Source organism: Pararge aegeria, chromosome 21, assembly GCF_905163445.1.
Source record: "Pararge aegeria chromosome 21, ilParAegt1.1, whole genome shotgun sequence".
NCBI classification, from domain to species: Eukaryota; Metazoa; Arthropoda; class Insecta; order Lepidoptera; family Nymphalidae; genus Pararge; species Pararge aegeria.
The window spans coordinates 10,668,636-10,684,274 of record NC_053200.1 but is presented as its reverse complement, the minus strand read 5'-3'; the positions used below and the strand labels follow the sequence as shown (position 1 = coordinate 10,684,274).

At 33.6% G+C, this 15,639-nt stretch overlaps 1 protein-coding gene across 19 annotated transcripts in view; it reads left to right on the top strand.

Annotated features, from left to right (window-relative positions):
• Window positions 1-15,639, top strand: part of LOC120633048 (potassium/sodium hyperpolarization-activated cyclic nucleotide-gated channel 2) — a 284,675-nt gene that overhangs the window by 168,699 nt on the left and 100,337 nt on the right. Inside the window, exon 1 of one of the 19 annotated variants that reach the window (XM_039903119.1) lies at window positions 10,844-11,036. The exons of the other annotated variants lie outside the window; for them this stretch is intronic. Coding sequence (XP_039759053.1) covers window positions 10,946-11,036 — 91 coding nt within the window. The 5' untranslated portion in view covers window positions 10,844-10,945. Of the gene's footprint in view, window positions 1-10,843; window positions 11,037-15,639 lie in introns of those variants that run through there. 19 annotated transcript variants of the gene reach the window in all.

The window sequence follows — 15,639 nt, the reverse complement described above, 5'->3', positions numbered from 1 at the left end:
GACATCACCAGTATTTATCTAAAAATAACATTTACACGACTTATATAATAGAAACTAGAGGTTCCCTGCGAGTTCTTTCGTATTAATTTACGTATAATTAATATAATTTCGTATAAACGGTCTGTTTGTTATAGTAGGAACCAGTTACAAATTTATCATAAATTAAAATTTATGTCCATAATGTCTATAGTTAAGCGTCAATAATTTTCAACAGTTTGTTATAACAATGAAAAAAATAAAGTGTATTGGATTTTTATTCTTATCTCTATCTTCTTCTTATGAACAGTCAGAAAACATGTCACAATGGTTTTTACAGTATTCATTGTGGCTTGTGATCAATAGAATTTGGGTAGAAAACTCACATAGCTTGGCTTCTCCCAAAAAAAGTGGGGTGATTCACCAGGAGATTACCTGCTTCCAAAAAAAAGGGCACTACGCCTAGTTACCTTATTGACCTAGTGACCTTAGTAACCTATTTCAGATTAGCACATCCTATCACTGATAGTTTAATACAAGCAAATTGCAAATGCAAGAAATGCAAACCATACATGGAAAGGTGTTTACACAACGCAATACCATAATCCTTCAGGATAAACTCTACACACGTTCCACTCAGCCACCTCAGCGCCATGGCTACTCTATATTCTATTTGCGATAACTCATTGTAGAAAGAGCTCTTTTTACAGGTAGAGTTTCACGTTAGGTAAATTACTAATACTTGATAATAATCAGAAGGGATCGTGGTTAGTTTATTTTAGAGAAACATTTACTCAATTTTTAAAAGAAATGTATTTAGTAAATTTGTTAACAATTTATCTCTTATTGATAAACGTGACGTAGCGTCAGAATATAATACCTTTCAAATATCAGAACGTGACAAAACATGCGTAACTATTGCGAAGTTATAGCATTATGCGTTTACTAATAAGGGAGTTTGGGTTTACCAAATCTCTCTAAAATGATAACATATTAAAATATAAAATTTAAATGAATTTTAATCACAATAGTTTGAAATCGTATAACATAATAAATCTAATTTGATCTTTAATATTATTTTTCAAAATAAACTATTTATTTTAGTTTTATGATGCACCCGAATCGGATGTCGGACAGTATAGTCGTTAACTCCTCTAGTATGCTTAGCAACACTAGCGAACCCTTAAAAAATTCGGACGTCTGCTTCCGTATTCTGTAAATTTTTGACAGGATGCCAACTGGTTGTGTTCACACAAAATACCTTATTTGATGGCAAAATGCAAGAGTTTATCTCGCACTTATCACAAATTTGTATGGCAAATCACGTTATCACTAATTATAAACGTTTGCTATTAAAAATTACATAATCTTATACGTATACATAATATTGTTAACAGCAAGAAAACAAAGCCTTTTAAAATGAATAATAGGTAGGTACGTACGTTGCTCTCAATTAGTTTGTTTTATCAGAAGCAATAATATTTGAGGTCGTTGTTTCTCAATGTCAAAATATGTCTTTTATCTTACTAAAGCAGAACTTTGAGTTATGTCGGTCTCGATTTGACCCTTCTCTAGAGTTTCTCTATAATATATTACGACATAACACTGATATACAGACAGATAAATGTCTGTCTGTCACTCAATTTGTCTGAGCTTCATTTGGAAACAACTAAATTTATTTTGACGGGAATTTTCGGCGTCGATAATCGGTTAAAGCTGTTTTTATTAGGTAAGAAAATAACTGAAAGGAGTGGGAGTGAAAGGAGAAACAATTATTTATAAAAAAAAATCTCGATTTTTTGTGAGGCATTCGTTATCGTCATTATAAACCTTATTATTGATGCCACTGCTAGGTAACCATCTTCTTAAAAGATAGCGATATACAGTTTGAACCAGCTGAATAGTCATATTAAAACTTAAGCGTAAAGTTATGAAACTGACTAGACACATTTTTAGTTTTTTTTTTCGATTAACGTTTTGGCTCGAATTATTATGATTTTTTTTCGAAACCTCACGGCATTTAGAATGCTTTTTTGCACAGAGGTCAACACTTAACAAAAAACATTGCAGCGTTGCAGTGTTCAGATTGAATAATTCGATTAAACTGCTCTCACAAACGACGACTGTTCGCAAACAATTACCGGCACTGTAAATATTCAGGTGATTTATAAAAAGGAGTAAAATGTTCTACGTTATTTTCTTCTATTTTTATTCAGAGGCGTGGTTAATCATCATCAATAGCCGCCTATAAAATTACCACCACCGGCAGAGATATCTTCTGTCATTGGAGAGACAGAATGATAACATTATCCTATCATACTGCAATGCAGGTAAGCGGGCTTTATATTGATTTATATTGATTTATAGAGGTAATAACGAGAAGTTGTGATAGCCTAGTGGTAAGGACTTCGGCCTCACATTCGGAGTGATCGAGTTCGATCCCCGTCCCAAACCTTCAAATTCTGTGCATTTTTAATATAAGCAATTAAAAATCACTTGCTTTAACGGTGAGGGTAAAAATGGAATGCCTAAAAGTTTTGCATAAAGTTTTCAAAGGCGTATGAAGTCTACGGATTCACAGTTGGCCAGCGTGGTGGACTATGGCCAAAACTTTAAAAAATAAATTTTAATTGTTACAATATTTGATTTTTCTTAGTTAACTACGACAAAAATAGCATTTTTTTGTTACATCTTTATAGAAAGATCATATATTAAAGATTGGCACTGTTATTTTTGGCTTCATTAAAACCCTTCCTATATTTATTAATGCCAGTATAGGTTTCAAGATAGATTTTCTTAATAGCGTTTTGTACAATAAAATGTGCGAAGTAATAAAATCTCGAAAGACTTAAACGTATTTTGAACCCAGTGCAATGTGTTATTTCTTATATAGGTTTAGGTCACGTAGAATTCAGGACAGGGCTTTCTGCCAACCACTCAAACTTTAACAATTAAAGAACAATCTCATTAAAACTGCTTTGGAAACGACCGGACCGCAGGACTATTCATTTTTTTTAGCGAATTCCAATTATGAACAAAACATTTTAAATTAAACATTCTGACTATCAGACTGAAGTAATGGAGACAAGCGCCAGACCCACCTAGGGTTGTAATGTATTAGTTGATTAGCGCGAAGCAACGATAATCTAACTACAACTAGGGTTTATTGGTTAGAATATATGATGTAATGCCAAAAAAATGTTTCGTTTTCTTGAAAAATCTTCGAAGGCATCTCTGAATGTATGGATGTGTAGATTTATGGATGTTTTTTTTTACTCTTTCACTCAAAAACTACTGAACGGGTTTGACTGAAATTTGGAATGGAGATAGACTATACACTGGATTAGAACTTCTGTTATTTTTTAACTCGGAAAAATCCGTGGTTCTTAAAACTTACTTAAAATAGTTACTTAAAACGTGCATGACTTAAGTTAGAGGTGCGTGCTGTGATTCTAACTCGGCCCCCCGAAAGTGAAGTCGAGCTCCTTCCCACTGCGCTATCACCGCTTTAACGTTTTTTAGTGACCACATAGTAAATGATTATGCATCTAACTTATGAGATATTGATGATAAGCATCATAATCCGCAGTTTAAATAACAAATGAGAGAGGGACGTGATAATTTGAGATTACATAAATGATAATTTACTTTAGGTAATATACCGATATAATGAGATAAAATAGGACGGCAATATATTATGTAATGCGAGGTTGTACTCATATTAATACTAACCACAGATGGGAAATCGAAAAACACGGGATATAACCGCATCGTAAACCAATTGTAGCCTTCGAGAGTACTGGTGGTCATTTAAGATATTAAGTTGATTCATACTTAATATAGTTTAATATGACTGGCTTTTTGTTTCTGTAGTCAACAAGGAACTCTTATACTTCCGCCATGTCCGTCTGTCCGTCCGTCTGACCGTCCGCTCATATACTCTTAGCAAACGAAAGCTGTTATTTGGCGTGGATAACAACGCCGACGATTAGTGAAATAGTTTCTTGAAAAAAAAACCTTAGGGAACCTCACCTGTTTTGTTTTGTGATTGTTTAAAAAACACGAATTAAATTAATAGATTTATTTTAAGCGCAACTGAAAATACCGTGTGAAGAAAAAGGTTCCAAGGAGAATGCAAATGTCAAATCGAAAACTAAATATTATAGTATAATGTAGTGTGGCACAGATTACGGAGTGTTTTCTGCGCTTAATCGCACACATACCCTACACGTTAATTTTTTTTTTTGCCTATGTCATCGATGGGGATATCGTTCATATCATATGAACATCATTCTTCTGTTCAGGAATCTTTTTACGAGGAAAAAGCATTTATAGTATGCACTTTAATGAAAAATTTTAGAAAGTGACGATATGCTTAGAGTATATGGAAATGTAGGCCGACTACTTGGCTGCCGATCTGAATAATTCAAGGCTCGTTTGCCTTCGGTTTTCTAGGGTACTACGGGTATGCTCTGAAAAGATTGAAATACATAATATACATAGTTATCCACGCTAAATAGTAAAAACCACTGTTTCTATGGTGCTTTCCTTTCCCACTTTAAGTAATAACACAAGGATAACAACAAATATTTTCTACTGTAGATCCTGGGTTTAACGCGCCGGTTCGATTCCCGGGTCAGATAAAAAAAATGGTATTGAATTTTTCTACTAAAAGTGTGTTTTCGTGCCTTAGATAGCACTTTATACCGTCGGTTCCAGTTATTATGACTAATTGTAGAAAACTTCTGTCAAACCCATCAACCCGCATTAGAGCAGCGTACTGGATCTAAACTCTAAATCCCTCTCCCATGTGACCAACAGTGAGAAATTAATAGACTTTGGAATATGTTAATGACTTATTTTACAAGATATTATTATTCCATAATCAAAAACATCTATTTCTTTGTATTTTCCTTCTATGCATAATCTATATATATTCGAAAATATTGCGCATTCTGCGGTCCCGAAAGGCAGGCAATTTATCGTAATGTATAATAATTTTAACAATTACAATATTTACTCGCAAAAAGGTAAAAAAAACCACTTATATTAATCTATGCGTATGAAATATAGGTCAAGAACAAAACATACCTTAAAATTTTTTGCGTAAATATTTTGATGTGACAATAAGAGGTGCACGATTATTTGCTCAATTGGTAGTTAACTCATTTGAATACAAATTAAACTTTATTTTTCCTTGGAATGAACTCAAGTAAACAGTTTAATAATGATGTTTATCAACAATGTATTTGAGTTCGGTGAAAATTTAAAAAAAAAATACCGTTTCTTGAAACTCTTTTGTTTTAATGAGATCAAATTATAATTTGGCATCTTGAATTCGAATACAAGAAAAGGGTAAGCCACAGAACATTTTTGCTCTCCGTGAGACAAAGTTTGACAAAAGAGATAACCGGAGGCTTACTACCATCGCTAAAATCAGTATTATTTTGTTGTTACGTTTCGCAATTATAAATCTTGCTAGCTGTTGCCCGCGTTCTCAGTCCGCACTTATTACTGCTTTAAAAAAATCCCTTGTACCGTTTGTTTATCTGGATACAAAGTAGCCTATGTTATTCTCTGTCCTTTCAACTAATTCTATGTCAAAAAACAAATTTATTGGTGCCTTGATTGGGGCGTAAAGTAAGGACAAACAAAGAAACACACTTTCACATTTATTATATTAGTATAGATACAGATTTTAGGACGTCAAAGTATACAAACTGACATTTAAATTTATCATTTGATTCATCTGGGTTTGAAGTGTAAGTTACAACTTATCAAACCTTGGATAGAAGAATTTTATTTCCCGATGTTGCGTTAGCGCCATTGTACAAAAATGATTAAACATTATTATAAGGAGCGGAAAGACCTAGAATATCCTTCTGAGTTCCATTTCCCTACCTCCTATGATATTATTAGTAGGTATTCCAAAATCAAGAGTGAATAGGCTTCTACTTGGCAAGCGGTTTTCACCTTTACTGCATCATCAAAAGCCCTAGTGTATTTTTAATAAAATATATTTTAAAACGATACTGCTGGTTTACTTATTATAATAATAATTATATATATAGTATATACTTTTATTTAACTTACACAAAATGCAACAAATCTTACCACTAAACCAATCTAGGTACTAGGAAAACATAAGGATGATAAAACTAAATTTAGGAAGATTGTATGTAAAGTATGCCGCATCTGCATTTCCTATAATAAACAAGCCCATGCTTTCAGTTGACGTAGGATATGATTGATGCACTGCCTATACCTACTAAGAATGGATAAAAATAACTGGCAATTTCTTAACCGCAAAATCGTTACTTATTGCACCATAATTAGTTGGCAGGATCTTGTAGAAGATTTTCGATTTTTTTTATTTTCCGAGTAGTAATACAACTTGCCTATTTCCAAAATATTATAATATAACTAATAATAATAACTATGTCCGAAATCGATTGTTTGAGTGAGCATTAATTGTCAAGACAAATAATAATCAATTGATAACCAATTATTTTGTGTTTCAATTTATCAATGTTTCAATTGGCTTATTTAAAATGTACACTGGTTTTCTAGCCTCTCTCTTTTTCATCTCTGGGGAACACATCCGAGTCCGTGTAATATTGCATATAAAATGAATATTGAAATGAATAAATCAGGTCGTTCCCAAATAAACATGCGTATGAATCCACACTTTTTACGCAATTTTATCGGAAATATCGGCCTCTGGAATTATATACAGTTTATTTAAAGAGGCAGGTAAATTAGATGAGATATAACGAGAACTAGGTTAAATATTCCTCGTCGATCTTGGCAATGGGTTTATTGAGAAACAGTCTGACGGTAATACGGTTGAATAATATTAAAAGATTAAATTTTAATCGCTTAGATTTTTATCTTAGCATCTTTTAGCACAACCTTTACAAACCCTTTTGGTCTTAATTAAAAAAACTACTCAGGGTTGGTTAAACTTTCTGACCTCCTAGGTACTTGAATCCAACTTTAATATTTTGGACACATTATATCCTCTTATAATGTCAGTAATTAAAATTTTGTATAGAAAGGTTTAATATATATACTATAGAAAGGTTTATTAAATAATTACTTACAAGTAGACGGAAAGCAACTTCAGAATTTACGATTATTTACGCTACGTTAACAGTGTAATTGTTACGTACTTACCTAATCTATTTTTAAGTATTGGTTGGCCGTGACTCTCTCTGCGAACCAGATCAACGTAAAAATAGGTAGATATAATAAATTTCGTAAAGGCGTTTGATTTACGTATCTAAATGGAATACTTGCTTGAAAAACATGATTTCTCATAGCTAAAGTTTGTCACTTCTAAACATCTAATTATCTTGATAAATACGTGTCAATTTAGGATCATAACTCTTGAATAAATAAAGTTGAAGTAAACTCACTACGATAATTTTAAGTATTGATTACCATATTTTATTTTATTCGCTTTAACAGTGGTGATTTTGTTATTAAATTCGATTTATAGCTACATATAAATAAAAAATAAATATTATTTCTTAGAAAATTCTTGCATGCATTATGAGTTGCCTAATTTGATTTTATAAATAATTATAACCTGAATACGGCTGTAGGAAAGAAATAAAGAATTGATGTTCGCATTATTAGAAAATTCATAAAGAATAGTGTTTTAGAGTGTATTTTTTTTTTTTTAGAGTAAAAATTAGACCGTACTGTAAATCAAAAAAAAAATTATGACAGACAACGTCTGCCTTTGTTTTACATAATCAAAATAAATGGGCTTCTGTCTGTTAATCTGTCTGTATGGACTTCAGAACTGGTTCCATAAACATTGTGAGTGTAAAGAAATGGTTAAGAAATTTTCTGCCGCAATACTTTCCCGATATAGCTATAGTTCACCAAATTCGGTTATGGTTAATCTCGTGGGAACTTTCAAATTTCAAGCGATACAATGTAGCTTATGTGTTAATTCAGATGATTTGAAGCTATTTGCACTTCAAATTACAGCCAAATCAGTTCAGTTTTTATAATGTGAGTAACACATCTAAGCAACCTAACTTTAACATGCTTACCCAGATGTCTTCCGCGTTCTTCGTTTGCGTTTCTTACATTTTTTTTTACAACTTAAGTGGGAATCATTTGTTTTCCTGATATAGAAAGTTACTCTCCAACCTTTTGACTAACTATGCCAAAAATCGGTTCAGTTGGTTGATAAGATAGGGTGTAAAAAAAAAGAACAAAAGAACAAACAATCACACTTTCCATTTATAATATTAGTAAACAACGAGCCTGGATGTTTTCCTGGGTTCTGAGCGTAGCGTCATCGTTCCAGGTACAATTGCAACTCTAAACCATCGTTAGATCCAGGCAAGCAAATAAATAGAATTTTATCCAAATTGGTCCAGATTTTAGCAGGAGTTCAGTGCCAAAAACAACTACAGAAGAATTATAAAAATGAAGATAAGATAGATATAACTATTGGGCAAACTAAATTCATCCTCCTTTTGTATTAATATTTCAAATTGACGTCACGTGTCTTATTAAAACTTATTGTAGGTAGTTAAGATATCTGGTAATACCGCGATCTTATCTCACAATATTATTATCTTTTAATTCAATGATTCGGTAGAGTTGCATCCACTGTGATCACGAACTCATTCTTTTATCTATCTTTTCCAATGATTCAGTTTACTGATAAGACGATATCAATTCACTACCAGTATGTTATCAGGCTTTGAAAATATCACTTATCGATTAAATAGCATAAAAAAAAGGTTTTTTTTTTTATTTAATGAGTAAACGCTTGACTGCGCTTTTGTCTCAGAGTAAGTGACGTCGACGATCCGGAATTGGGTTTTCCTATAGGTTATTTCTATCAAGAAACTATCTCTACTGGCTCGGAGTAATTAAATTGGCGTTTTAACCTCCCTTGCCTCGGAGAGTACGTTGTACGGTCTGTCCGACGCGATTGCTATCAGATGATACTATGACAAAAATCCTAATGATCCACCTTCTTTGCAGCATGGAGGGTCTCTAACTGAATTCCCGTCGATCCCTCCCACTAGCTGTGGTCAAGTGTCCTGGACCAGATCAAACCTGACCCTAACCATTATTATCTCAAACGCTCCATATCCTATATACCTCTTAGTGTCATTAGACCGCTACGTTTTTCATTTTGGAGTCACAATTAGCCCCTAAGCCGATTCTTCTTCCCAACCACATCCCCAGCCACATCCCCAGCCTATTCCCACTTCTGCTTAGCAATTCGTTAAGTTTTGTGGTTTACTAATTCATGTGCGCATATCCTCATCCCTTATCTCATAGCTTTCTCTATCACATAAACTGACAGCAGTTTTTAGTAACCTGAGTGTGAAAAAACACTGTCCAAATATTCCGAAATTATGCCATATTTATTTGTAAGGCCCTAAGTGTCTCAAAACTTACTCAATCTGGGTTGAATCAATTTCGTCCAATTAATAAATCATAATTACGTAAACTGATGACGTAGCAGGACATAAAACAAAGCTCTTGATTATTTTTCTTGTTTTGCACTAAAACGATCGATGGAACCAGAGGCAAAGGAAACCGAGCAAAGATGAGCCTCAGAACAAGATTTGCAATCGAAACGTCGTCATCGAGTATAGAAATAATTAAAAATGGAGGTAAAATATCTAATCCGCATTGTGTTAAAGAATAAATTTTCCTACAATTGTTTGGCTCGGGCTTTTGACAGTAAGTTTGTAAAACAAAAATCAGAAGGAATACAGGATTTGCGTCTCTAAAATAAGTGTAGGTTTTAGGTAGATTTTACTTTCGCGATACATAGTTTAATATTCGAAAACGACTCCTCAATTGCGAGGAAGCAAATTTTGTACTAAGGCTACAGGAATTAAATGAACGTTCACAATATCGATCAAAATTATCAAACTACCTTAAAATAATGCACGCAACGCTCGGTTAAAACACAATGTTGTGCTAGAGGTCGTCAAAAATACACTACAGTTGGTTTAGAATAAAATGTTGACGGACTGATGCCTGAAATTGTTTTACGTTTTACTACGGATTTTAGATTCGAGGCTAAAATGCAGACGTGCCTTTTTGCCCACTTCATACTATGTTTACTAGCAACTTTGATGTTGGTGCCAAAACCAACATAATTTGAAGCGCGCAAGTGCCAGCTACTGCTTTCAAAACAATTTGTGTTAGAGAAAAAACACCGAAGAACAATAGGGACTAGAATCCCATGTGTAGTCGATCAGGTATCTAAACAATTTGGGATGAAAAAATCTTGTAACTGAATATTCTGATCTAACCAACCATCTGCTATTTTTTTTTTATTTGCTTTTATAAGTTTTTGGGTGTTTTGTAAGACAAGTGGATGCCAGCCCTATCATTTCCAGTCATCACCGTCATCATTATCAACCCATGATTGGCCTAGGGCCACAGGTCAGTATAGGATGAGTTCAGGCCGCAGTCCACTTCGCTGGCTAGGTGCGGACTGATAGACTTTACGGGTTTTGAAAACATTATGCAGCGCTGGTTTCCTCACGATATTTTCAAGTAATAATTTACTGTTTAAAACGCAAATAACTCCTAAAGTTAGAGGCGTGTTCTGTGAATAGACGTCGGCCAATCCGAAAGAGCAGCTGACGTCTTAACCACTGGGCCAACACCGCCTAATTTCAATAAATATTTTCCTTCTTCACGTGGTATATGAGGGAATTTAAAGAGTAGTATAACTAGTATCACATGTTGCATGTTACAGGCAAAAGCCACGTGAGTAACCAATTACTAATAGAATATCAATGTGTTATTTATTGCAGTATAAATTAAACTTAATATTACACCGTTCACAGTTCACACCAGTGTTGTTTTAGGTGTGCAGCAACGATGCCGTGTGCGCCAACTATATTATTTCTATTAACTTTTTACGTGCCTCGTAAGTTTTCCGTGACTGTCTATTTATGAGTGTATAATGGAACGGTGTAAAACCCTCAAAAATGGGTTGCGGAGATCTGCTCAGGTTATTAAGGAAAGGATAACTTGCACCACCAAATATTCGCTGAGTAAGAACTATGTTATTATGGCCTTTTATAATATTACTACCTGTTGCCCGCGTTCTTCGTCCGGCTGGTTTTTTTTCAAATCCCGTGGAAACCGTTTATAAAACGTATATAAGTATTATATATAGTATGCCTATGTTACTCTCCGTCTATTCAACTAACTCAATGCCAAAAATCAAGTTGTTTGTTTGCTTAGTTAAAGCGTGAAGGAAGGACACACAAACACATTTTCGCATTTATAATAATTAAGTAAGGATAAGCTGATAAGTTAAGTAAAAGATAAGTCTCTTTTATAATCCTTACAAAATAAACGCTCGTGTTAAATCAGATGTGGTCGATCATTTATTAATAAAATGGTAGAAAAAGGACATTGACATCTTTCATTCAGAGGGACAAATGAAAGATACCCATGTCCTTAAAAGTACCTACGACAACGTGTTTGCAGTTAAGCTGAATTTTGGATCGTTTAAGTTATTTAAAACGTGAACAAACCCATGAAACTTGAATTACGGGCCTCTAATCAGATTGCTACGAAATAAACACCAAACACAAGTATTTGCTGAAAAAGTCTTATTCTTACATTATCAATAACATTAAACTACTCGATTATTTCTTCGTGAAAGAATCAACTCGATCATGGATTATTTTTAAAAAGGCCTGCTTAGGTTGTTAAGGAATAACTAATCAGAACCACTCAGTAAGAGGTTTACTTTTATGACCTTCTTTTATTACTACTTCGTTTCTACGAATTTATCAACACAGCGACGATGGAATATTTTTATAATGAGATGTTAAGGAAAAAATAACCTGCATCACCGAGTATTCGCTGAATACTAGCCGCATATTCCTTTTTTATATTTTACTAACTTCCAAAATGCATTCTCACGTTTATGTGAATTCGTAGAATCTACAATCCAAGAGCATTTTTATAGGCTAGTCCATAAGTTCAAAAACCTGTTAATTTATGATAAAGATCCTAGAAATAAGAGCAATGGCTCATTCGATTCGAAATGCCTTATAGAAAAATGTGTCTCAAGTGTACATAAAAAATAACATTTACAAATTATTAATATTTAAGGAATTTTAAAAAAAGATCCTAATTGATTGGTTGTAGAAATATGTGCAAATGTTCAGTTCATATAAAGTACTTTTGCGACTCAACTTATCTTATAAATAAAGAGATTTGTGTGCTACATGCCCTGCAGGGTAAGCATGCACACTACACAATAATCATGTCTGCCCGTTACTCTATTATATATCTTTTTTTTTTCTATTAGTAGCGATACACGAAAGAATGGGTAGACATAACTCTATCGTGGCGCGCATGCTAGCCTCCTGACTGCTCCAGACCCGTAGGAGTCCGACCCCTAGAGTTTTTACTCATGAGTAATTTTAACACTCTCGATAAAGCTTTTAAGTGTCGGGAAGTATATCGTGTACCAACAGATGTATATGTAGGTTTATTAAACTGTCATACCGCCATCGGTAATCGCGCTTCTATCTTAGACTGCACTTAGGATCTTTCCCATAAGATCTCAGTGAATCACTTCTTCTTCTTAGTCGTTTCAGTCTTGACAGACTGGTCGTGGTCGTCATCTGGGTTTCTGGGTGAATCACTATCTTATCATTAAAAAAAATCAAAACCGCAGTACTAAACCCGTATTATAATATTGACAAACAATTTGATCTTCATAATTAAGTTTGATATAAATAAACTGCCACATCATTAGCTAATGGTTATGCCACAGATTAACGTGCTGATATCTCTGTATCTCTGTGTAGGTCTATATTCTAGGTCTGTGCTAATAGATCAATATCATAAGTTCCCAAGTTCGGCTTTAAGTTAAGCACAGATTGATTTATTGATGCTTAAGTATCTGTTCATATATCGATGTCGGTTATAGCCACTGCATTCAGATGAACTTCCTGTGAAGCGTCAAATAATTAATGAATAAAAAACATCACCATCCCAGTAATTGTTACATACGGTCAGATTTTTGAAATAATGAACAAGAAGCAATAGTTTAATTTTAGCACGGCAAATTGATAATAACTTTAAATAACATACCGGATATTTGATATGATTAACATAGCCAACGCAGATACCAACAAGGCTGTGACCATTTACACTGAAGCCTAAAATTTTTTTAACGAATAAAAAAGTTTTGTGAATTTAATTTTAATTTTTTAAAACCATGTTTTACAAATTTTAAGAATTAAAACTCTAAGTAAGTTTGGCCGAGAAGAATTGTATAAATTGCAAGACAATTACTTAATATTGTGTTACATTTTTTTTTTCAAAGGATTTTATATAAGGAGTTTCAGTAAACACGGCACCTCGGATTTAACTTTTATTTGTTTACAATTATTATTTAGGTTAATTAAAATATCAATATCATATCATCAACTATTACCCAGTGCGACAGGAAGACCGATGTGCATACATAAAAACGCATCTCTAAACAAAAAGTTATACACACAATCATTGTCAGCTGCCAAGCCCTGAAACATGAAACTATGAAAATAGGATCAATTTTGTTTATGATGGAGGTCAAATTCATAGAAGTATTCGTGTGGTCCACATGTTGTTTGTATAAGGAAAAAAAATCTAACAAAAACTCATATCTACTGAAGTTCTTGAATCAAATTCGCCTGTACATAGAAGGCACTGCGTTGATGTATAATATAGGTACAATTCTTTCCATTGCTACGAATTCTTGCATTTCCAATATATTTTATAGTTTAAAGAGAAATCTTTTGAGAGAATCTGACTGTCGCTTCGACTAGAACTTGTTTCCCGGCGGCATGTCACCATGATATCGGTGGTACCACAAAATTTTAAAACTTGTAAAAAGATTCAAAGCCACCATGGGATTTTGTCGATTTCGGGCTGCCGTCAAAGTTTTCAAACTTGTTAAAAAGACATGAACCCATCGCAAAACTCGCTGAGGACGAAGCCGCCGGGGTTTTTAGCGGGTTGGCGGCTTTGGTGTGTACACAACTAAGTAACAATATAGATGGAACCTCAGGAATTTATTCATTTCATGCCACCAATATAATATGTGTTTAACATTACGGTGGCTTTAAGCGTTTTTCAATGTCTTAAAAAGATGTGAAGCCCCCGCAATTCCCGGTGAAACAAAGCCGCCGGATTGTTCCGGCTGGCCGGCGGCTTTGCTGTATGTAGTTGTAAACAACAACGACTAGATGAGACACCTAAAAGTTGGAAATAATGTAGGCAGTATATGTGACTGCAATTTCATAGGTTCGACCTATGAAATTGCAGTCATCCGTGACACGAGCGGGTATTTTGAATATGAATAGCTGAATATTGCCTATAACGACTTAATGCTCTTCATCATCTTCCTCTGACAACGACAAGACATAACCCTACTCTATCATAGGAGAGATGAATTTATTAGATTTTAATACCTTGCCTTATAATCTAAATCGTTTATGTGCAATATTTCAATATCCAAAATACCTTTAACACATTGGTTTGATTTGATTTTAAAACATACTTTAATGAAAAAGGTATTAAAAATATAGCTGACTAGCGTACCCAGCCCGCTTCACCGGGCTAGATTTAGCTTTATTTTATTGACACAATAAACTTACATCATTAAATTTTTAATTTGTCTCATAATATATTAAGTCATTTATTTCTCTCCGTATTCATTATCTTCTATTCTCTTCTCGAGCGAGTGAAGATCATTATCTACACCCATGAACACCCAACAATAGAATATCATCATAGTAAATAAAAGCTGTATTTGACAGTTTCACAGTTCAAAAATAGGAGTGCCCCGATCGTCACCAAACTTTCAGAATTACTCGCCAGGTCAATCCGGAGATTCCCTGAAAGTTTCATTGAAATCGGTCCTATACGGAACCTACTCACACACTTTCTCTTTTATATATATATAGATATTATTAGACAGGTGAGTCAGAGTCCGCGTCCATGCTGCTTTAATGTGAGTTGGCATGTTTATCACGGGCAACGCCAATTTCATAACTCCTTACTGGTACTAAGACCCTAGTATCTAACCATTTTAAGAGGAACCCGGGAATCGATTACATTGCCACTAGACCAGCGAAGCATGTTATATTATGCAATATATTAAATAACATTATCTATCTATTATGTTAATCTCTACGTCGAATGATTTGATTTGTAGCAAATACATATTGTATTTAATGAACTGTGTCTGAACAAACACGTGCAATTAAATGAATACATTATAGGAACATTATACATATAATTTACATTTAAAATAAGTAGATGCTTTATTTTGCATTTACCTATCAGCATTGTTCTATAGGTAACAAAAAGATTAATTTTTATGACATTTTGTTGTAAATATAATACTAAATGGCCTAACTGACCATATTCTAAAACTATACTGAATATACCCAACTCTCTGTCTAAAAAGCTGTTGACGTTATAATGGAGTAATCTAAGACTTAACTTAAGCGCCTGATTTAGCATCATAGGAAATATTGTTGCACTATTGAATACGTGATAAAATAAATCAATATAATGAATCCAATAAAGAATCCAATATCACGCATTTACATTTCATAAATCAGATTTTCATATACCACT